A 25,346-nucleotide genomic window follows, 5' to 3' on the forward strand; every position below is an offset into this window, starting at 1 on the left:
AAAATGTGAAAAAATCAATTTTTCTTGGACATTTAAATGTTGATTACAAGCTGATCAATTAACTATATTTTATATATCTGAGTATTAATCACACACATATATATATTTGCATGGGCTAAACAACTCTTTCTCAGCCAAATACACCTCCCTTGAAAGGCTTTACCGAACTCTCCCTGCAATTTTCTACTCTAAGCTCTCTAGTGACTTAAGTTTGCACCACTTAAGACATGTCTATAAGTGTTTAATAGCCTATGAATCCTCAGAGGACAAAGACAGGTACTTAATACTAGCTGTTAAATTTTATGTGAATGAGTGTTTTCTCCTTTGTCCACATACACACTGATTCCCCTCAAGGCAGCTAACTAGTTAGGGATGATTTTCTTTGTGCAAGTATCTAGTTGTATTGGCTTATATGTTTAGTGATCCTATGGATTTGCCTAGTACAGAACCAATCTTTTCAGAGTACCCTCAGGACTTCTTAAGGAAGGGAATTGTTTTATCAAGTGTATACCACAATGTCCATGTAAAAATGTTACCCAATAGTTCCATGCTTTTTCATTCTTGATTTTGTCCAGAATTTTGGGGAGAGTAAGATCCAGTGCTGGGGATTTATCAACGAGGTTTAATAGCATTTATTATCTATAACCCAAGTGGCTTGTAGCATATGGCAACTTGTACTATGTCTTATTTAATTTTAAATTAACATAGTATTCATTAATCATAGCAGGTTGAACCCAGGTGTATACTACTGCTAACTCACAGTATGTCACATTCAAGTAATAAAAAATAATAATAATAAAAATAAACCCACTGAAACAGCACAAACAGGAGAGGAGTACACAGGGGCACAGTTTCTTACATAAACTTAGCACCACTCTTTCTGTCTTCGAGCACTCCCTGCACCTTGGCTGATGAGTGTATTGTACCATCAAGTTTGGAGCCTTTGCAAAGTTCTGTGGCATAAATTGGTTTGCTTACTGTTGACTTTCTGTCACTGTAGACCAACAATTTGGCCTTGTTTTGTTGTTTAAGTTGGCATTCAGGATTCTATCAACTTTCCAGATTCCAAAAGAGTTGCAATTTCTCATGTTTCATCTCCTCTACTTTTCTCTTTGCCTTATGGGTTTATGCTCTTTGTTTCTTTTCTACCATTTTAGTTAGGTGTGTAATAAACATGGGTTCAATTTGCTATGTTTCAATGAAAGTCTTCTTTCCGTTGCTCTCAATGATTTTGTGTGTGTCTCCCCAACGGATAGTAAACTCCAAGGAAATCACTGTTGAAGTGTTATTTATACATCGTGGTACAGTACCTTCCAAATAGGAGTTATACTGTTTGTGTTTATTATTGATTACCTTGAATAGCAGGTACAAGTGTCTTTGGGGGTACACAAAAGACTTTTCAAGGACATTGGCAATTTCCAGGTCCTCAACTTCCATCTGTAACCTCTCCTAAAATTCATCTGAGAATGTCTGCAACCCAGGTATTGTACTGGCTTTCCTTTCTCTCTTCCTCTCTCACACTGCCTTTCTCCCTCTTTCACACACACCACCACCACCACCACGACCACACCTACATCTTTTTATTTATTTATTTATGGCTGCCTTGGGTTTTCGCTGCTGCGCGCAGGCTTTTCCCACTTGCGGAGAGTGGGGGCTACTCTTCGTTGCGGTGCGCGCGCTTCTCATTGAAGTGGCTTCTCTTGTTGCGGAGCACGGGCTCTAGATGCGTGGGCTTCAGTAGTTGTGGCAAGTGGGCTCAGTAGTTGTGGCTCGCGGGCTCTAGAGTGCGGGCTCAGAAGTTGTGGTGCACGGGCTTAGTTGCTCCGTGGCATGTGGGAATCTTCCCAGACCAGGGATCAAACCAATGTTCCCTGCGCTGGCATGCGGATTCTTAACCACTGCACCACCAGGAAAGTCCCCACACCTAAATCTTTTTATGGCACAATTTTCCCAGGATGTATAAACTCACAGGACAGTATATAAAAATACAATTTGAAATATTACTTTGGGCCAATTTCTTTCAATTAAGGCACTATAACCCAAGGTCTGAATATGGATATATATTTGGCCTATGTCTCAATTTAGATATACTATAGAGTGGGGGATGGGAGGAAGTAATGACAAAATTTTTTTTTTTTTTGACTGCATGGCGCAGAATGTGGGATTTTAGTTTCCCCGACCAGGGATCGAAACCTCGTCCTCCGTCCTCTGCATTGGAACCACGGAGTCTTAACCACTGGACCACCAGGGAAGTCTCTAATGGCAATTTTTAATTAAAGACTTTGTCTCTTCCACCTGTTGTCAAAGAGCTTTGCTGCTGAGGAAGAGTCCTGTGAAAGCAAAAAAAGCTAACCTGAGAAATGTTGAATTAACTAATTTCTTCCTGCTAATGGCAGGTCTCCATGTCTTAACTACCTACCTTAGAACACTATTATACAAAATGTATAAGAAACCTACTAAGACAGCACCCAGATCATGGATTCTAAACACCATTCTCCAATTAAAAACCAGGGCAGGCCCCTTGGAGAAGTGGTTGCTTCCAAAGATGGGGCAAGGAGTCCACAAGATGAACCCGGAACATCTTGTGGTCCCACAAAGTAAGGAAGTCCTAACAAAAAGATGAGGATTTGTTGAAAGAATGAAGGAGCCTACGTGAAGGAACTCTTCTAATAGCCAAAGGTGTAAGAATTTGAGCAACAAAGGAACACTATTATTGAATTTTAACCCACAGAACAAAATAAACATCCAGGAGTCCACAGTACCATTGATTAAATGAATGGGGGAGAAGAGGCAGCTCTTCCTTAGAGTATAATTCCAATTAGTGTAGAAGTAAAGAGGGAAATGGAAAATCACCATTTGCAAAACATCACAGTAATAATTGTTCTAGACAAGATCCACTAAAAGTAGTGGCTGACTGTAAGGACAATTTGCAAAGTCTCAAAGTATCTCCTCCAAGATATCTATCAACTAAAAGGGGAAAGACAGTAACTTTGCAATGGAGAAACCTGATGAAACCACCTTCACCAAGTAATCAAGGTCAACATCACCAATAATAAATGACTTATTGACATTGGGAATTCTTCATTTCTGTGATATTCTTCCAAAAAGCATAACATGAGTTCAGTCATGAGAAAACACTAGGCAAACCCAAATTGAGGGACATTAGACAAAATAACTGATCAATACTCTTCAAAAGTGACAAGGGCATGAAAGACAAGGAAAGACTAAGGAACTCAGCCGCAGACTTAGAAGTAACTAAATGTACTTTCTGGGTAATATAATGGAACAGAAATAGAACATTACTGGGAAAGCTGATGAAATATGAGTAAGGCTTTTGATTTAATTAACAGTAGTTTATCAAATATTAATTTCTTGGTTCTGATCATTGTACTGTGGTTATATAAGATGCTAACATTAGGGGAAGCTAGGTGAGGTATACACGGAAATTGTAATATTTTTACAAATTTTCTGTAAATCTACAGTCAGTTCAAAACAGCAAGTTAAAAAAGTAAATAGCGAGGCTTCCCTGGTGGTGCAGTGGTTGAGAATCTGCCTGCCGATGCAGGGGACACGGGTTCGTGCTCCGGTCCGGGAAGATCCCACATGCCGCGGAGCGGCTGGGCCCGTGAGCCATGGCCGCTGAGCCTGCGCGTCCGGAGCCTGTGCTCTGTAACGGGAGAGGCCCCAACAGTGAGAGGCCTGCATACCGCAATTAAAAAAAAAAAAAAAAGTAAATAAAACCATGACTATAAAGTACACCTTCTCTGTATTTTTTTCCATTTCCAGTGCTAACTTGGCCTAATGCCATCTTTTGATCCCAAGACAAATTTACTATATTATATAGTCATACTAACAAATGTTTGTGGAGTGAAACCTATCATCTAATTATGTCTCCTTTTGATATGTTTGTGGTTGTGGTTGAGAAATAATACATTTATTACATTTGCCAGGGATTCAACATCCAGAGTTCTGCTTTTAGGCAGGATGGAGAGAAACTCTTTGGAAGTTACTCTCCACTTTGCCATTGATTCTGCTTTTTTGAGTAAACTGTGTGACTAGAATAAAGTTCCTGTCCTCTGTACTTTCCCAGGTATACCTTTTAACATCTGTAATAGTAAAAATAATTAGAATTTAAATGCTCTTACCATGTAAATAGATAAGAAGTGGCATTAAGTAAAACAGCAAAGAGATAAAAGCAGCTTACTAAGCTCGTCAGCACAAACTGAGCTTTATTTAACTGCAAGTGATGTAACCTATGTACACATTTGTTTCCCTTCCAAGTTTAACTGCTAAAATTGCCCTTACAGAGATTACATTGTAAACTGTATTTCGTTAGTAATTTATTAAATTTGCCTGTCACTTGACACATTCTGTATGGAGCCTTAAAATGATGTTTTGAGAGTTTATTTACAATCATTGAAAGCAACGGTTCTGTAAAACAGGTAATTACAGCTCTTTAAGCTCACAACATACATATACTTAAACATTTAAATAGAAGTCCATTTTCTTCAAAAGTAATTTTCTACTGCTTTTTCATAAAAATATAAAAAGACAACATCTGTAGTTTTAAAAAACCTATATTTAACCCAAATCAAGATTTTTCTACAAATGATACCTCTTTCCAAAAAGTTTAAAAGACATCACAAAATAATGTGATGTTAAACCAAATAATTTCACCATGGCCTGGTACTTTACTTTTAAGAAATACTGTGCAGTATTTCTTTTTAAACTTTCATGCTAGATGTCAACTGTGTATATGCTATGTCAACACACCAGATTAATCCAAGTCATTCATATTTATGCAGTAGACTGTCATATACGACCAGTTACCATATGAACTGTCATACCACAATTGCAAAATGGTAAAAGGCAATCTTTATGAAAACTTAATATTTTAGTAAAAGGCAACCAACATCACTCTAATTTTCTGTAAAAATTACCTCTCTTCCTCCTACCATTTTTTTTCCCCTTTGAATGGTACCTTTTATAGCATATCAACACACGAAGGTATTTATATCACTTTTACTTAAGTTAGCTTTTTTTTTTCCCGTATGCGGGCCTCTCACTGTTGTGGCCTCTCCCATTGCGGAGCACAGGCTCTGGACGCGCAGGCTCAGCGGCCATGGCTCACGGGCCCAGCCGCTCCGCGGCATGTGGGATCTTCCCGGACCGGAGCACGAACCCGTGTCCCCTGCATCGGCAGGAGGACTCTCAACCACTGCGCCACCAGGGAAGCCCTAAATTAGCTTTTTAAATGACTGTTTTCTTTTCTGATACAATGAATTTATCAAAAGGCACCAAGATTAGAGCCCTATGTAGTTTCAGAATTTTGTTCCTTTTTAAGTTCCTCTAGAATAATTTTTGTCATAAAAGGGTAACTCTAAGAACCAGAAGAAAATGAATGATACAACACAGTAACTTAAAACTTGTACCATCAAAAAGGTATAAATTTATTAATAGATTCCTTGAACTTTTCACTTAGAAGAAGTCAGAAGAACTTTCTGAACATAAACATAAAAATAGAGCACATGTATTAACAGTAGGAAAACTCTAAGCTTATAGAGGTATTAAATCTTACATAGTAACATACAGCCAAAAGCATTAGAAATTCACCGCCAGATAGATATTCTGATGCATTATCCTGAAAACGTGTCTGATACATAGCACTAACATGTAACAAAGTATGGCATTTATTTCACAGGGAGAAAAGATAGGTTTCATCACAAAAAGATTTACTAGAGGGGCCTCCCTGGTGGCACAGTGGTTGAGAGTCCGCCTGCCGATGCAGGGGACACGGGTTCGTGCCCCGGTCCGGGAGGATCCCACATGCCGCAGAGCGGCTGGGCCCGTGAGCCATGGCCGCTGAGCCTGCGCGTCCGGAGCCTGTGCTCTGCAACGGGAGAGGCCACAGCAGTGAGGCCTGCGTATCGCCAAAAAAAAAAAAAGATTTACTAGATTTCAGCTTTGATTAATTTTAGAGATATATTTTAAAGATAAAAAAAAAAAAGATTCACCCCTAAAATAAAAAAGTCTTTATATATATAATCCATTATTAATACTCTTTATGCTCCTACAATGTAAAACATTTAGAAACTTTTGAACTCTAAAAATTTTGATCAGTTAACCTATTTGGTCTTAACACATTCTAAATTCCCTTCTGAGAATCGCATTAACGCTTTTAGTCCATCAGTCCAACATGGATGGAACAATTCTATTTCTTTTTCTTCTTCTTTGGTGGTTCATCCTCAGAGCTACTATTTGTGCTGCTGCTGCTGCTACTGGAAGAGCTGGAATCTGAGTCTGAATCGGAGGACGAGGAAGAGCTTGTGGAGGAGGCTGAAGATGATGAACTGGAGGAGCTTTCATCAGAGTCACTGTCCTCTGAGGAGGATGAGGTAGAGGTCTCTTCACTCTCTGACGAAGAATCACTGGCTGAACTGTCACTGCTATTGCTACTGGAACTAGTTACACTCTTAGACCTATTAGACAATTATATGCATGAGAAGCTGACATTTAATAGAATGTTTAAAAGCAATTTCACTTGAGTATTATGTATATATATATACACTGAAGCTTTGCTAGCATGTTATCTCTAGATCTGATGTTTTGAGGATTCCCTAACTGTAATAATCCCACCGTGCCCACCCTCTCCCCTCAACCACAAGGTCTTTTACTACAGCAATTTAACTCTCTTGGATGGAGTCTGAGATAAGTGTATCTACTATACTATGCTCCAGAGTGAATGATGTTAGAATAAAGTTGCAGTTTAACAACTGGGTTTATTTAAACCTCATGTAGAGTGGTAAATGCTTCATAACCTTAACTACTTTATACCAGATACAGCTGGTCAATAATTTCTTACCACTCTAATAACATTTCCTAATCTAAGACAAGAGAAATTACTATTTCCAGGTATAAGGACTCTAGAAAGTTGGAGAAAAAGGATAAATGAAGGAAGAAACTCCAGATAGGTAAACAGAGGAACATATCAGAAAACAGGATGATATTTAATCATGAATTGCAAACAAGAGACTTCAGATCCAAATCTTTTAACTATTACTTTAAAATCACACACCCCATCCCTCCAACTAGTATTATATATTATCTATATAATACTAAAGCCACACATACCTTTTTTTCTTGGTCTTTCTTTCTACATTAGTTTCTCCAATGCTGATAAATGTGAAGGGGGGAAAAAGCTCCTGTTAATACAGTGATTATAAACAGCTCAAATGCTTCTGCTATCCCCAAAACTTTTTTCATTGGAAAAACACTTTGTCTTTTATAACATGTACTGAGAGTCCAGTGTTTATTGCTATAATCAAGAGGAAAGTTTCCTGTTGCAGGTGTATATGGTACATACAGTCAACTTAACCAGCACTTAAGCAAGACAAATGTTATCAACTGTACTTTAGAAGCGAGGTTAAGTTAGTAGTTAAGATGACCAAACGCACCAATTTGATTGTTTTTTAGTTTTTTCCCAACTCATCTATTTTATTTATTCATTCTTGGCTGCACTGGGTCTCCGTTGCTGTGCACAGGCCCTCACCAGTTGCAGCGAGCAGGGGCCACTCTTCTTTGCTGTGTGCGGGCCCCTCACCACGGTGGCCTCCCCTGTTGCGGAGCATGGGCTCTAGGTGCGTGGGCCCCAGCAGCCATAGCACACAGGCCCAGTAGTTGTGGCTCACAGGCTCCAGAGCACAGGCTCAGCAGCTGTGGCGCACAGGCCCAGCTGCTCTGTGGCATGTGGGATCCTCCCAGACCAGGGCTCGAACCCGTGCCCCCTGCATTGGCAGGCGGACTTCCAACCACTGTGGCACCAGGGAAGCCCCTCTTTTTTAGTTTTGAACTTAGATTGACATGGCTAAATCGACTATTTAGTGAACAACAGAACAAAGCAAGTAATAGCACAACAGCTGTAATTTATAATTTGGGTTTCTAGAATGGTATTATAAATGGCCATTTCATATAAAAAAAAAGCAACCTTTAATTTAAAAAACCATTTCTTAATTGATTCACTTTGCTGTACACCTGAAACGAACACAACATTGTAAATCAACTATACTCCAATAAAAATAAAAAGTAAAAATAATTAAAAAATAATTAAAAACTATTTCTTGTGACTTCCTTGGCAGTCTAGTAGTTAAGACTCTGTGCTTCCACTGCAGGAAGCCCGGGTTTGATCCCTGGTCTGGGAACTAAGATCCTGCATGCCGCGAGGAAAGGCCAAAAAACAAAAACAAACAAACAAACAAAATACTTCTTTTTCTGCATGTCCCCCAAACGTTCAGTTATTTACTGCTTAAGAACCAGAGACTTAATACTTCAAGACTGTGTTCCCTCACATTATTTATAAAGAACAAAGTCTGGAGATTTCTGAGTGAAATACACAAATGGCTTGCTGCTATACAGCTGCCAAACAACATGCATAGTAAATCAGGCTTTCAAATTACAGATTTACTTCTATTACTATATACTGTCCTGTAAATTTAACATTTTTATATTCTGAACTTCTCTATATTTCCTAGATAACATTATATCCTTATTTCCTGGGTCCTCAAATATAAATATGTATTTATGTAAAGCTGTTTTACACGATGGAATTACTTACTGGAGAATTGTAATTTTTGCAGTAAAATAAGTGGTAGAAGTACATTTGTTAAGTCACACCACAAGAATGCAAGATCACTGAAATTCACACACTTCCATAATTTTATCATTGAACCAAAAAATCAGCAGTCTTTACGTAACAGAGCCAAAACTAAAATTCATGTAGTTCTATGTATTTTTAAGACCAAGATAGTTGTGTAATACAACTAGAAAAACAAAAGTAAATGTTGAAATGAAATTATTCATAACTCTTATATTTTATTCTTTAGGACAGAGGTCTTCAAACATTTTTTGCTTACATTCCTAATAAAAGAAGTTTGAAAAATTATGTTTTTCCCCTCAAAGGTTATAAAGTCTGGCATATTATATATTAAATATTGATATTTTAAAAAGAAAATCGTTACATCATTTTGGTAACTGTAAATACCACAAAATTTGATATGTATCATAATTAATTTTAAAAAAATAAATGAACAAGCTTATCTTTAACAATTGGTACTTTTACACTGTCCTTTTTCCTCTTTGAACTTGAATTTTTATTCTCCTTTCCCCACAGAATGTATCGTAATATATTTTCATGCCTGAAAATTTTAGTGATCACTTACATTTCTCTGCAGTAAAAATATAGACATAACTTAATATTGTATCTTTTAATTACTTGTGATCATAAGGTTTTAAAAGTGTTTAAAAATTCTGAGTTGAATTACTATTATCATTACTACTATACAAATTGATTAAAACAATGTAAAATATATTATAACTTTTTGTAACTATTATACATAAAAAAATTTCACTGGAACTGTACCTCTTAATGACATGGATTTTTTTTTCTAGCTTATGTATCCATGGATCTTATTGCTTGACTATGACAGGGTTCAGTATCAATTTAATTCCTATATTTAACTTTTACAGATTGCACCCTGAGAAAGCTTGTTAACCTGAACAGGTAGATGGGAATAGAAAGAGTTTTGCTGTAGCAATGTCACTCAGTTCTCTGAATTCCTCCCATGTTATATTCCACAAGTCACGTAACGATGTATCATTAAAATATACTTTTAAATTGACAACTCAATTAGATCCTCCTTCAATTTTGCTGAGAAAAAAAATTACAAAAGAACTTGCTCCCAATAATTTGGGCCTTTTACTTTCTTACAAACACCAGTATTTTGAAAAGTCTCTAGGATTTTATACGTGAGCACAATATACCAAGGTAAGATTAGAGATAGGCGAGAGGTGTGCCTTTCTTTTGTGAAATTAGAGAGGGGTAGGCAAGGTCTCATACAGATTTATCTTTGGAAGAAACATATATGAATATTGATAATCTAGAAACTGATTACCTGTCTATTCCTGTATAACCCTTGAAGAGCCTTCCTGTCCACAAACTGGAAGACTGTTGCCTGGAAAATCCAGATGTTTAAGACACTATTATATTGCTAACGGTCCTCATGAAGGTGCTACTTCTAATATGCAGCACTAAGTAGACCTGACACCTTCCTGTTTCAGTTACTCTGAAACATAAGCTTACTTATTTCATGGGAATTTGAAAAGCTTTATTCAAAGGGCATGAAAGGATAAATAACAATTTTTCCCTCCTACCCAGTTCTCCTTCTAGAAAAGAACCACTATTATCAACCACTTATATTCCCCCCCCCCAAAAAAGCTCCATTATTCCTTTTTTCTTCCTTTTTAACATAAATGATAGTATATTATATATACTGTTCTCTACCTTGTTTATATACTTAGTATAAGTATCTTGGGTACTTACTTTGGATATCTTTCCATATCAGTTCATATAATCTACCTCATAGTATTCTGCTGTCATTTCATTGGCAGTTGAGGCAAGAAAAGCAAAGTGATTAAGAGCATGGACTCTGGAGACTGGCTAGTTGGTTTAACACTTAACTTTTCCACTTACTTGCTGTGTGACACTGAGCAAGTTACTGAATCTCTCCATGCCTCAGCTTCTTCATATGTAAAATGGGAATTATAATAGTACTTACCTTAACGGTATAGATGTGATGCTGAAATAAGCTAATACTTGTAAAGACCTTAGTACGGTGCCTGGCACACAGTAACACTCATTAAACATTAGCTAATATTACAATATAATCTAAATCTGGATAACCACCGTGAGATATTTAGTCCCTTAATAAATTTTATAAATACAAATAAATATTCCTTTGGATACCATATGTAACCTTACCTTTGCTGTAATAATAATCTGTTTTCTTTTTCTTTTAAAGCTTTCTTTAGTTCTGCTGTTCTTGAAGGCCTATGTAGGTACTTTCTTTTTCCTGTGCATTCATAAGTCCAATGCCCAAATTCCAAGCATTTCTGACATCTTACATGTTGTTTATTTGCTTCACTGCAGAGTAAAAAATAGAATACAGGCCTTAAATTTTTGACCTGACATTTTCTGTCATGAGAAGCATGAACAATATAAGCATAAAATGATGCTTATGTAAAGGTACAATCCAAAAATAAGCACCATTTTACACTTTAAATTATTTGTTAGATTTAATCACAAAGCAATATAGTAAGTGGTTAAGAGCATGGACCTGGGAGTTAGACAGAACTGAGTACAAATCTTCTTTCCTCAATTCCATTCCAGTAATGGCAGACCAGGTAACTCAGACCAACTCTTCAGCTCAGAACTAGAAAAGACAGTCAAAACATTTTTAACAATGTGCTCGAGGTATCAGAGAACTAACAAGAGATTAAAGAATAACCAAGCCAAGATATGGAAGAAGCTGGAAACCCAGAGTGGTCAGTCCTACGTTTAAGTCAACTCTGGGTTTTTTTCCCAACTCAGGAGGGTAAGCAAGCATCACTTACAAGGAGCAAGGGAGACAAATTATGCATTCAGAGTTGGGACTCTGAAGGGCTTTACTCTAAGAATAAAGCAACTGCTTATCAAGTGCAGCCCAGATTCTAGTCACCTAGGAGACTAAGAAAAATCTCAGTCCCTGAAATTGAATTAAGGTGTGGCAAGTGAAGAAAAATAGATAAAGGAATTAGAAAGGAAGAAATAAAATTGTCATTCCTTACTGATGATGTATCATGTAAATGGCAAATCCAACAGACTCTACAGATAAAAAAAATTTTTTTTGGCCCTGCCATGCGGCATGTGGGATCTTACTTCCCCAACCAGGGATCAAACCCTTGCCCCCTGCATTAGGAGCGTGGAGTCCTAATCGCTGGATTGCCGGGGGAGTCCCAAAACATTTTTCAATAATTAGAATTCATAAGTGAGTTTAGGAAGGTTTTATATTGGGGTCAGTAAACTTTGTCTATAAAGTGTCAGAGAGTCAATATTTTAGGCTTTGCAGACCAAGAGGCAAAATTTAATATATTACAAAGGTATTTATATCACAAGAGAGAAAACAAATTTCTACAAATATTTTATTAATGAAAATATTTCCAATAAAAGAGGTTTATTAATGAGAAGAATGGAATTCTTTTCTATAACATTTCACTCAATTGAGGTTCAAAATTAGTGTTCTCTATCATCAAATTGATCATATATATACAAACATATGTAAAAAGCATTCTTGGTTTGCAAGCCTATAACAGGCAGCAGGCAGGATTCAGTGGACTATCGTTTGCCAAACTTTCTATTAGATATTAGGTCAACACATAAAAATCAACTGAGTTTCTACTTAACAAAAACAGTTAAAAATAAAAATTTAAAAGGTGGTATTTATGGGCTTCCCTGATGGCGCAGTGGTTGAGAGTCCGCCTGCCGATGCAGGGGACACGGGTTCGTGCCCCAGTCCGGGAAGACCCCACATGCAGCAGAGCGGCTAGGCCCGTGAGCCATGGCCGCTGAGGCTGCGCGTCCGGAGCCTGTGCTCCGCAGCGGGAGAGGCCACAACAGTGAGAGGCCCGCGTACCGCAAAAAAAAAAAAAAAAAAAAAGGTGGTATTTATAACATTCTGAAAAATAACAAGCACTTATAAATAAGTGAAAGAAAATATGTGCAAGAATTCTATGCAGAAAACAAACATTACTGAGAGAAATTAAACATCTAAATAAGTAGCTAAGTAAAAGGATTACCATGTTCATAGACTGAAAGACTCAATATTGTAAAAACTGTCCATTCTCCCCAAACTGATCTATAGATTCAAAGCAATGCCAATCAGAATCTCAACAGGTGTTTGTTTGGTATGGAACTTAAACTTATTCCCTAAAATGTATATGGACATTCAAAAGGCCAAGAATAGCCAAAATACCCTTATAAAGGAACAAGTAGGGAAGACTTAGATTAAAATAAATTGACTTGTGGTGATCATTTTGGAATGTACGGAAATATTGAATCTCTTTGTTGTACACCTGGAACTAATGTAGCGTTGTAGGTAAATGATATTTCAAAAACAAACAAAAAAATCATAAAAAAAGAGTTCAGATTTGTGGTTAACAGAGGTGGGGGATAGGGGGAGCAGCAACCAGATGAAGGCAGTCAAAGTACAAACTTCTAGTTATAAGATAAATAAGTACTAGGGATGTAATGTACAACACGATTAATGAAATTAACAGCTGTATGTTATACGTGAAAATTGTTAAGAGTAAATCTTAAAAGTTCTCATCACAAGAAAAAAACTTTTTTCTTCTGTTTCTTTAATTTTGTATCTATATGAGATGATGGATGTTCACTAAACTTATTGTTAACAGTGACTTCATGACGTATGTAAATCAAATCATTATCCTTAAACTTATACAGTGCTGTACGTCAACTATATCTCAATAAGACTGAAAGAAAAAAATAAAAGACAGTGACTTATGATACAGCTATAATAACTTAGAATGTGAGACTGGAGCAAATATATACAAATATGCCAGTGGAACAGAACAGAATGTCCAGAAATAGACTAATGTATACATGAACAATTTATGACAACCATGGCATTAAAGAGCAGTGGGGGGAAAGGTTAGATTATAAATGATGTAGGGACAACTGGTTATGCACATGGTAAAAATAAGACTTAACCATAAGCCCAAAATGATTACAAACTTGGTCAAACAATAAGGTTTAAAAGATAGTATAAAAAAAGTGACATATTTGAGTTAGGAATTCTTAAGAAACAAAAACAAAGCACTAAGACTTCCCTGGTGGTGCAGTGGTTAAGAATCCGCCTGCCAATGCAGGGGATACGGGTTCGAGCTCTGGTACAGGAAGATCCCACATGCTGCGAAGCAACTAAGCCCGTGCGCCACAACTACTGAGCCTGCACTCTAGAGCCTGCAAGCCACAACTACTGAGCCCATGTGCCACAACTACTGAAGCCCACGTGCCTAGAGCCCGTGCTCCACAACAAGAGAAGCCACCGCAGTGAGAACCCTGCGTACCGCAATGGAGAGTAGCCCCCGCTCACCGCAACTAGAGAAAGCCCGCGTGCAGCAACGAAGACCCAACGCAGCCAAAAATAATAAATAAATACATTAATTTTACAAAAAGCACTAATCATAAAAGATTGATAAATTAGAATTACTAAAATTAAGAATTTTCAAAAATTAAGAATTTCTGTTCATCAAAATATACTATAAAGAGAGTAAAAAGAGAAGCCAAAGAGTGGGAGAAGATATTTGTAACACATTTTGCCAACAGCTTCATCTTAAGTATACAAAGAACTCTTATGAATCATTAAGGAAATGATGTACAATAGAAAAATAAGATAAAGTGGAAGATGGAAAGGCAGTACAAAAATGGGATTGGGAAACAAATTAATAAACACATGAAAAGGTGCTCATTACTAACATAAGAAAAAGCAAAAACCACTATAGTTGAAGAAATGCATACTCCACAGTCCAGCAATTCCACTTGCAGGTACTTACACAACAGAAATCTACAAAAAACTATACCAGATAACATGTGTAAGAATATTGGAATATTGCTTTCCTTTACGTAGCTTTTAAAAGTTTTGAAATAGTCACAACCTTATAGAAAAGCTGTTAAGTACAGTTCAAAGAACTATTTTTCCTAAATCATTTGTGAACTGTTTTTGCTGAGCCATTTGTAAGTTGCCAACCTGATGCCTCATCAAACCAGAATACTTTACTGCATGTTTTCTATAAACTAGGACATTCTCATATATACAATGTAACCATCAAAATCAAGAAGTTAATGTTGATACCTTCAAGATCCCATTTAAGTTTAATCTTCAGACCCCATTTAAGTTTCATCAAATGTCCCAAAAACATTCTCTATAGCAAAATCCAGTTCTGCATCAATGTTGCACATGTTGTCATGTCTCTTCCTTCTTCTGGAAGAGTTCCTCAGTCCTGTGTCTTGCTTTACATGACCTTGACACTTTTTGATGATTACAGCCAGTTATTTTGTAGAATGTGCTTCAATTTGAGTTGGAGGATTTGCTTCCAAGTTCACTCATGTGGCTAACGGGAGGCTTCAGTTCCTTACCTGCTGGCCTCTCCATCGGGCTGCTTACAACATGGTTTTACCCAGGGAGAGTAACCAAGATAACTCAAGAAAGAAATCAGTCTTTTATCACCCAATCTTGGAAATGACATACCATTACTTTTGCTATATTCTACTGGTCATACAGACCAACTCTGGTACTCTCTGGAAGAGAGTACACATGAAGCAGGGATCACTGGAGATCATCTTGGAGGCTGGCTACAACATCTGATATCTCTATATGATTAGATTCAAGCCATGTATTTTTGGCAGGAATATAACAGAAATGTGCCGTGTTCTTCTCACTGTATTCCTGTCAGGTGACACAAGACTACAATTTGTCTTGTTACTGATGATGTTCGTTTTGATCCCTTCATTATGGAGGGTCAACCAGATTTTGCAATATAAAGTTATTTTTTGTCCTTTTGTAATTGAGGTGGTTTTAAATTATGTCCACAAATTCTATGATATCCTTACTTCAAGGGTTGGAGCCTAACTACCCTCCCCTTAAGTGTGGCTAAGACTTAGTGACTTGCTTCTAACTAACAGAATAAAGCAGGGTGATGGAGCGTGACTTTAAAGATTAGCTCATGTAGCTGCCCTGTCATGAAAACACTCAAGCAGCCTCTAGGGAGGCCCACGTAGTGAGGAACTGAGGCTTCCTGCCAACAGCCCTGTGAATAGCTATCTTGGAAGCAGATCCTCCAGTTGTGGTCAAGTCTTCAGATGACTGCAGCCCCTGGCAACATCCTGACCACAAACATGTGGGGAGAACCTAAGTCAGAACCACTCAGCTGGGACTTCCCTGGTGGTCCAGCGGTAAATAAGCCGCTTTACAATGCAGGGTACGCGGGTTCGATCCCTGATTGGGGAACTAAGATCCCACATGCCGCAGGGCAACTAAGCCCGCGCGCCACAACTACTGAGCTCCTGCGCCTCAACTAGAGTTCGCGAGCCGCAAACTACATAGCCCATGTGCTCTGGAACCCACGTGCCACACTACAGAGCCCATGTGCCCTGGAGCCTGCGTGCCACAACTAGAAAAGAGAAAACCCACATGCCAATAGAGAGAAGCTCACACGCCACAACAAAAGATCACGCATGCCTCAATGAAGATCCCGCGTGCCACAACTAACACCTGAGGCAGCCCCCCCTACAAAAAAAAAAAGAAGAAAGAAAAAAGAACTACGCAGCTAAGTCACTCCTGAATTCCTGACCACAGAACTGAGATGTTTATTGTTAGAAGTCACTAAATTCTGGGGTAATTTGTTATACAACTATAATTAATATCTAATAAAGCAATTAATAAGTATTTTGTGGGTTGGTATTTGAAAGTACATAAATACCCTGCTCATTAAATTTTTAGTTCATTTATTCATCTATCAGTATGAAGTCTATTTTTCTATTTTATTGAATGAGTTACTATCCATTACCATGATTTATTTTGATGCTCAGATTGCCCTAGATTTGGTCAGTGGGAATCCCTCCAAGTTGGATTCTGTGTTCTTTTGACATGGTTCCTTCATTCTTTGAGCACTTCCTTGCTTTCTGGTACAACAAAAAATTCCAGGCTCATCTTATACTTTCCCTGTCCTAAAATCAGGCCTTTCCAGGCCTGAAATCAGCCTGATGGAACCCTGATGACATTCAGAGTCAAGATCAGGGCACACATGTGCTCACTGTAACTGGAATGTTGCTGCTCCCAGTTACCCTCAGTGGACAGAGCTAGGGAACAACACACACATTACTATCCATGTATCAAATACACACATCTACAGCTATATTTAACTATATATTTTGAAAACCATGAATTCATACCGATACCTTTAATTCCAATTCAACTTCACAGAATTTACTCTATTTTCTCCTTCCCCATACCTCCTCCTCCTTCAGTGAGAAATCTGGCTCCCATTATCCTTAACAGATTTAATTATTTGGTCAATCTGTCTTATGCAACCAATTGCCCATTGTTGCCCCCTCCCCCTTACAGATGCCCTCTTTACTCCATGTGGGCTCTGGTACTCTGCCCTTTGCTGTCCTCCCACACTCCCCATGTGAACATGCTCCTCACCCTGCTTGGGCTCTGACTTCCACTGCCGGGCCAGTCCACCTCACATGAACTCATTTCTCTTTCTATTTAGACTGTGCCACCCCACATCAAATTATACCTCCCCTCCCCCATGGAGACATTCTCCCCACTAGGGTGACAACTTGTGTTAAATGGCCCTCCCTGTGTGGAAACCCCCCTCACTCTGCTTGGGATCTGGTGCCCTGCATTGGACCTTCACTCAACTGGATGCCCTCTGCACCCTGCTGGCACTGCACGCCAGTTCACGTCCCTGTGTGGATGCCCTAGTTACTCCCCTTCAGCTCTAATACTCCAGTGCCAAGTCAGTCCTCTGCATGGATCTATACCACCTCATGGCTTTAGGACTGACTTGTTCAAGTAGGGAAGAGGAAGAGGAAGAACTATAGTAATATTCTTAACAACAAGATTTGTAAAATCCTCTAAATTGGAAATAATATCAAAGAAGAATGGATGATCTGTGGTATAGAATACACTGGAATACTTCATAGTGATAAAAATGAACAAATTCCAGCTTAATATAACTCAGATGGAGCTTAGATATAAGAAGCTAAACTCAAAAGAATCTAAATTGTCTGATTCTGTGTAAAGGTTAAAGACAGGCAAAATTAAACTCTAGTGAATAGTTAGATGGTAAAAGCACAGAACAGAAGCAAGTTAGTAATTACCATAAATGTTGGGATAGTGGTTACTTTAGGAAGGAGGGAGGAGGTTGTGATTGGGAAAGCTTGGTGGCATCTAGTATATTGGCAATTTTTTATTAAATACTTGATCTGGGTAGTGGTTACATGGGTTAAGAATTATAAAAATTGAAAAAAAAAGAAAAAAAAGAATTATAAACATTACCTATTAAGGACATATTTATGTTGTCTGAACTTTTTTGTAGATGTGTTATAGTTCACAACAATAAAATTTTTTTAAAATCTTGGCTCTTTCACTACACAGCTTTAGGCTCATTAGCAAGCTAGTTTTTGAACTTCAGTTTCTATTCTAAAAAATGGGATAATATCTACTTCACTAGGTTATTGTGAGAATTAGATAAGACTATAACCGTGGTTTATACTTACTGTGTGCCAGGAATTTAGCTAAGTAGTATTTATACATAAATACATCTAATCCCCATGATAACCCAATGAGTTTGAGAACAATATCCCCATTCTACAGACTGGGATGTTTGTATAGAAAGCAGTAAGGAATCTGGCATAAAGTAATAGACAAATAAATGGGAGTTGTGAATATCAATCCACACATTAGGCTAATCAATTATCTGGACTAACGAAACATGGCAATTTAAATTTTCTCAAAACATGGTTGCATGATGGGATGCTAGATTCTTAATTTCGACCTAGAGCAGTCACCTTTTTATCCCTGGAGAACACATAATTGGTGTTCAGTAAATGTTTCTAAAATGACTGACTGTTCAAATAGGCAAGGGTTTAAGAGGACATATATTGTTTATAGTATGCTTTTCATTAATGAATTCCCACATCATCAGCCAGCTTCTGTAATTTTGACAGTAATTTATTTTTAGCGTTTGTTCAAAAATTAAGCCAATCCTAACATGAAGAACTAATGTTTCAAGCAAGGAAATACTACTCAGTAGTAGTTTCTTTTTTTAAATAAATTTATTTATTTTTGACTGCATTGGGTCTTCGTTGCTGAGCAGGGACTACTCTTCGTTGTGGTGTGCAGGCTTCTCATTGAGGTGGCTTCTCTTGTTGCGAGCACGGGCTCTAGGTGCACAGGCTTCAATAGTTGTGGCACGTGAGCTCAAGTAGTTGTGGCTCGCTGGCTCTAGAGTGCAGGCTCAGTAGTTGTGGCGCACGGGCTTAGTTGCTCCGCGGCATGTGGGATCTTCCCGGACCAGGGCTCGAACCCGCGTTCCCTGCATTGGCAGGCGGATTCTTAACCACTGCGCCACCAGGGAAGTCCTGAGTGGTAGTATTGAAAGATAATAAAGAAGAGTCAGCTTTTTACCATAATAGTAATAGTTCATAAATTTCAGTAAGCAACTGCCAGAACCACGACTATAACTTCAGAGCTTATCTGAATGTGTAATGTAGCAAATTGTTAAGGCTATCAATAATAAAACACTCTATGGACTTAATATTAAGTTGCCCACTTTTCAGGCAAAAAGAACCACTAACACACTTAATATATACACAATTGTGATATGCATTCCAGAAATAATAAATTCAAAAACATTAAAGGATAATTAGTAAAAAATGTAAAATCATGACTCTCATATAAATATAAAGTGAACACATGTCAAAGGTTTTATTTAATCATTAATTAATAAGGGAACCAGTAAGATGTTGCAGTTGGTTCAAAACAGAATCCAAACAACACACATATATGAGCAATCAGGAACACAGGAAACGAATTTACAGATAGCTAAAAACTGGTCAAAAAAAACCCAAACAAAACTGGTCAATAGACACAGGGCAAGAATCAGTTGTACTGTCTTTTCATGGGTAAGAATCTTTTCTACCAGCTTTCTACAATTTACAGAGTCATTTTAAAATAGCTCAAAGAGGGCTTCCCTGGTGGCGCAGCGGTTAAGAATCCGCCTGCCAATGCAAGGAACACGGATTCGAGCCCTGGTCTGCAAAGATGCCACATGCCGCGGAGCAACCAAGCCCGTGAGTCTGGGAAGATCCCACATGCCGCGGAGCAACTAAGCCCGTGGGCCACAATTACTGAGCCTGCGCTCTAGAGCCCGTGAGCCTCAACTACTGAAGCCCACGTGCTTAGAGCCCGTGCTCCACAACAAGAGAAGCCACCGCAATGAGAAGTCCGCGCACCGCAACGAAGAGTAGCCCCCGCTCGCCGCAACTAGAGAAAGCCTGCGCGCAGCAACAAAGACCCAACTCAGCCAAAAATAAATTAAAAAACAAAACAAAAACCAAAACATATATATATATATATCAAAGACAGTGAGGCACAGGCCCTCACAGAGTCACTAGCCAGGACAGGGAATTAGACAAATCAGCCAGTAATCTTTATTTTTTAATCCATTTCAAAGCCTTTCACAATATTTCCTAACAATGAAAATATGGAGGAGTGTGGAAGCCTCTCAGAATCAAGGAAATAAAGTCTTCTCCAACTCATAGTTTGTTTTCCCAATATTAAGAAACTTATAACCTGAGATCACAGCCATTAAAAATATTATCTACCAGCACTGTGGAGTTTGCTTTTTGTTGTTATAAACAAAACATTCACCAATACCTAAAGCCCACCTATGATGTTCTAAACATTAACACCCCTAAAAATACTTAAATCTTCCAGATAGAATACTGAATGAGGCACACCTATAATTTCAAAATAAACACAAGATCAGCATTTATTTCTTTTCAAATGAATACCCTATTTTTTTTTTTTTTTTTTTTTTTTTTTGGTGGTACGCGGGCCTCTCACTGTTGTGGCCTCTCCCGTTGCGGAGCACAGGCTCCAGACGCGCAGGCTCAGCGGCCATGGCTCACGGGCCCAGCCACTCCGTGGCATGCGGGATCCTCCTGGACCAGGTCACGAACCCGTGTCCCCTGCATCGGCAGGCAGACTCTCAACCACTGCGCCACCAGGGAAGCCCTGAATACCCTATTTAATAATATTCCATTTCTATATTCTAAGCTAAGGCTTAAGGAAGTGTTTTAATGGTACAGCCTTTTTGGGTGAAACCACCTTCTTTGATACCATTTCTGCCAGATTGGCAAAGCTGTTTTTTAAGCCGATTGTTGGCAAAGATGGAGAATGGGCACCCCTAAATGTAGTAAGATACACATTCTTAATTGCTGGTAAGAATGTAAGTTGCAGATACTTTCTGAAGGGCTATTTGGTAATATGCAACAAAAATCTTAAAAATGTACATACCAAATAAACAAAAAATATAATATAAATGATGATTATCTACCTAGAAAATCCCTAAGAATCCAAAATGGAGCTATTAGGACTACTAAATGAGTTTAATAAGGTCACAGGATACAAGGTCAACATACAAAAGTCAATATACTAGCAACAAACAGTTGGACATGGAAATTTTTAAAAAATACTATTACAATACTTACTTTTACCCTTGTTAAATTTCTTCTTGTTAGACTCAACATAGAGTTCCAGCCTGTCAAGACCTTTCTGGATTGGGATTGCGTCATCCATTGTATTAGTTATCCCTCTCAGCTTTGTGTTAACTGCAGGTTTGATAAACACGCACATGTGTCCTCATCCAAGTCATTTATAAAAATGTTGACAAGACCAAACTGAGGACCAAACTCTGCAGGCCACCATGGGATACCGCTATATATTTACTTAAACCCATTAAACAATACTCTTTGTCCATGATGTTCAACTGATGTACCTAATTGTTCTGTTTTCACAAGAATATTGTGAGAGACTTTTCAAGATGGCTTTTTGAAATCCAAATACCTAAAAGGCAAAAAGGGTATCAATCTGTAATGACTTGATACCTGATGATCTTGGCTTTTCTTTCTGCACGTATTTAATAAATCGAGCCAGAATTTTGGCTGGAATGGATATCAAGTTCACTGGTCTGGTTTGTGGAATCTACCCTTCTCACTTTGAAAATCAAAACAGCATTTGCCTACTTCCAGTCCTTAAGCACCACTCCTGTTTGCCAGGGGTTCTCAGATTACCAGCAGCAGTACAGCCATGTCACCTGGAAAATCTCTGTTATGCTGGGGAGCAATCACATGCGTCAAGTGCCTTAAACACATTCAGAGTGGAATAGGGCTCTATAACTCACTCCTATCTTCTCATGCTGCATATAATTATATGTGAGTGAAATCTGATTCAAAGTGAAAAAAAGTGATTCAATCAGATTCAGTGAATCAATCAGATTCAATCAAAGTGATTCAATCAGATTCAAAGTTCAATCTGATTGAAATCTGATTCAAAGTGAAATCTGATTCATTCAGCAGATCCCTGAAAGATCTGCTGAATGAAAAGTTCAAATTTCCCCCCTTTCCTCCTTTAGTCCAAAGACTTTTAAAAACAATGTCAATAGTACTTTCTCACTTCTCATAACTTGTAGTTTAAGACTTGTTCTTATGGAAGTGCTATATGCTCTTTATAAATAAAATTAAATCTTTTTGATGAATATAAAATGAAAAGTAAAGGCTCCTCGTCTGCTTTCCCCCCCCCCAAAATATTCCAAATTCTCCTGGACTCCCCTTGCCTCTAAAGGCCCTCCCTCTCCAACTCCCTGGGAATTGTCCCGACAGTCTGCAAACCATGACAGGTTTCATTATACACCATGTTTTCTTTCCAGTAAGACTAGAAGCTCCTAAAGCTAAGATTGTCTTTTACTTCTGTGTAGCTCATGTACCAAATACAAGCATACTGCAGAAATAGAACATTTGTTTAACTGTGTGATACTCCAAAACTTATGTTAAAAGCACCAGAAGTCTTACTTTCAGCTTCATATTTAAGTGGACATTGGTTGGTTTTGTCAATCTAGCAATCATTACCTCCTCTGACCTACCCACCCATTCGTTTATTTTTATTTTATTTTTTTACCACCCATTGGTTTATAAGGATCCATTCAATTATCCCGGGAAGAGAATGAGGTCCAAGTCAATCAAAGCTTCATAATCCCATAGACATGGTTCAGGGTAGGGTATGTAACCCAACCTAGACAATGAGATGCTATCAACTTGAAGCTGAAAGGATATAAAGGACCCTAGATACTGCAGCCATCTTAGGACCAAAGGAGTGATCTAACCAAGTATGGAACCAACACCCAAAAGGGCAAACCTGAGAGAGATTAGACCCTGGTGACATCATTTACTGCACATCTATTAAGTATTACTGTTACTCCATTCTTGATCTCAGAACCATATGACTTCAAAGCCTTCTTCCTCCGCCAAGCATACTACTAATTCATTCTGATTCCTTAAGTCTTTATCCTTATGTTCAAGGAACCTCATCAGGCATAAGAGGTAGTCTGATGAAAGGGAGAAGAGAAGGATCAGGGCTCTTAGAATAAAAAATATAAATATAAAAAGAAATACAAGGCTTCCCTGGTGGTGCAGTGGTTGAGAATCTGCCTGCTAATACAGGGGACACGGGTTCGAGCCCTGGTCTGGGAAGATCCCATATGCCACGGAGCAACTAGGCCCGTGAGCCACAACTACTGAGCCTGCGCGTCTGGAGCCTGTGCTCCGCAACAAGAGAGGCCGCGATAGTGAGAGGCCCGCACACCGCGATGAAGAGTGGCCCCCGCTTGCCACAACTAGAGAAAGCCCTCGCACAGAAACGAAGACCCAACACAGTCAAAAATAAATAAATTAATTAGAAAAAAAGAAATACAGGGGTTTCCCTGGTGGAGCAGTGGTTAAGAATCTGCCTGCCAATGCAGGGGAAACGGGTTTGAGCCCTGGGTCCGGGAAGATCCCTCATGCCATGGAGCAACTAAGCCCGTGCGCCAACAACTACTGAGCCTGCGCTCTAGAACCCGTGAGCCACAACTACTGGGCCCACATGCCACAACTACTGAAGCCCTCACACCTATAGCCTGTGCTCTCCAACCAGACATGCCACCGCAATGAGAAGCCCGCGCACCACAAGGAAGAGTAGCCCTCACTCGCCGCAACTAGAGAAAGCCCGCGCGCAGCAACGAAGACCCAATGCAGCCAAAAATAAATAAATAAATTTATTTAAAAAGAAATATAAATATACACATTAGAGCAGACTGTGAGCGATATATTATTAACGGGCAAATGGTGATGCCATGAAAAGCTGACAGAGTGAAAAAGTGTCGGACGTTGTTTGGGTATGCAGACTGATAGAAGAAAAAAAGGTTTCACAAGAAAGGGACATCTGGCACAAACTCCTGCATTATCTGTTCACAGAAAACCTCTTGTGCTATTCTCTCTCGCTCATTATCCACAATGGCCATCTTTCGTTTCTTAAAAACTAAGTTCTTTGCTGTCTCAAAACAATTATGCTAATCTGGGTGCTTTTTCCCCAAATCCTCTCATGACTGGTTCCTTTCTCACATTTCCGATCTCTGTTCAAATACCATCTCTTCAGAGATGCCTTTCCAGTCCAACCAACCTAACCTGTACCTTTTTCTCTTTCCATCACCTCTTATTTCCTTCAAAGCTCTTATCATCAACTGTATTTACTTAAAATGCTTAGTTTATCGACTCTTTCCACCAATAGAATGTAAGCTTCCTGAAAGCAGGGATTCCGTCTTGAACACCTCTTTTTACTTACACCCAAATACCGGCATAGAGCGATAGGTAATGCATAAATTAATATTTGTTGGAGAATGAATGGCAGAAAGTGAGAAGAGAGCTTGACAGAAAAGTCAGGCTGTTCCTAGGGAAGGCGATAGGAATGGGGCAGGAAAAGCCAGTGGGCTGGAGGCTGCACAGGAAGCTGAAGGTTTACGTCGGCGAGAGTAGGCGGTGCTGGACGAGGGCTACAGGTTTCGCCCGGTCACGCGTGGGGTGGGCGGCCGGGTTGGCAAAGGGGCATAGAACTCTTAGCGACCAACTCCTGGGCGTTCCCTTCGCGGGAACCAAACACGAGACTCTCTTCAGGCACCCCCTAGGTCCCGCCCAGCGGTCTTACGCAGCCGTCTTCCACGAAATCGCTAATCCACAGACATCAAACTTACCGCCCCGGCCCGAGCCCCTCGCGGGCAGGCGACGTGTGAGAAAAACGGCCAACCTCCGCCTGACCACGCTGAGGATCCCACACCGACCCCGCATACCGTCGCCCGCTCACTAGCCGGCTGACGCGCTTCTCCCCGCCCCCAGCCCGCCCAGCGGCCCGACTCCGGCCCTAACTTACGCTTGTCTCCGGGCTATGAGGCGATGCATGGGAGTCGCCATCTTAGCGCGGCTGAGGCCTGCCGCGCTGGGTTTTGGGAAACTCCTCGGAGGGGGCGGGGACTTAGAACCCCGGAGGCCGTAGGCGTGGGCGGGACCAGTCGGGCCTGGAGAGTTAATGGGTCAGCTTTTGGGGCAAGTAGTGGTTAGGGCCTGGTCTGTTGTGTTTCCTGTGTGCGTCTGTAGTTTGAGGGAGAGGAATGAGGCAGGTTGATCGGTCAGAATGAGGGATTTTAAGGATGGGTCCACGTATATTGCGTGGAGAGTCAGAGAAGAACATTCTCGAATGAGGGATCCATCTATCCATCTTTATATACAAATGAATTTATATATATATATAAATATAAATATAAATGAATAAAACTGCATTGTTCAGGACACTAGAAGT

General features: G+C 39.2%; 1 protein-coding gene across 1 annotated transcript; it reads right to left on the bottom strand.

Moving 5' to 3' along the window:
- Positions 1 to 3,475: 3,475 nt before the first annotated feature.
- On the bottom strand, positions 3,476 to 25,116 carry ZCCHC10 (zinc finger CCHC-type containing 10). The gene is made up of 4 exons (XM_079918983.1): positions 24,921 to 25,116; positions 10,814 to 10,975; positions 7,132 to 7,173; positions 3,476 to 6,479 (listed from the first exon to the last, which is right to left on the bottom strand). The coding sequence occupies exons 1-4, from the start codon at positions 24,959 to 24,961 to the stop codon at positions 6,212 to 6,214; spliced, it is 513 nt and encodes a 170-aa protein (XP_079775109.1). The 5' UTR covers positions 24,962 to 25,116; the 3' UTR covers positions 3,476 to 6,211.
- Between the last annotated feature and the right edge of the window lie 230 nt (positions 25,117 to 25,346).

This window comes from Stenella coeruleoalba (assembly GCF_951394435.1).
Source record: "Stenella coeruleoalba genome assembly, chromosome: 3".
NCBI classification, from domain to species: Eukaryota; Metazoa; Chordata; class Mammalia; order Artiodactyla; family Delphinidae; genus Stenella; species Stenella coeruleoalba.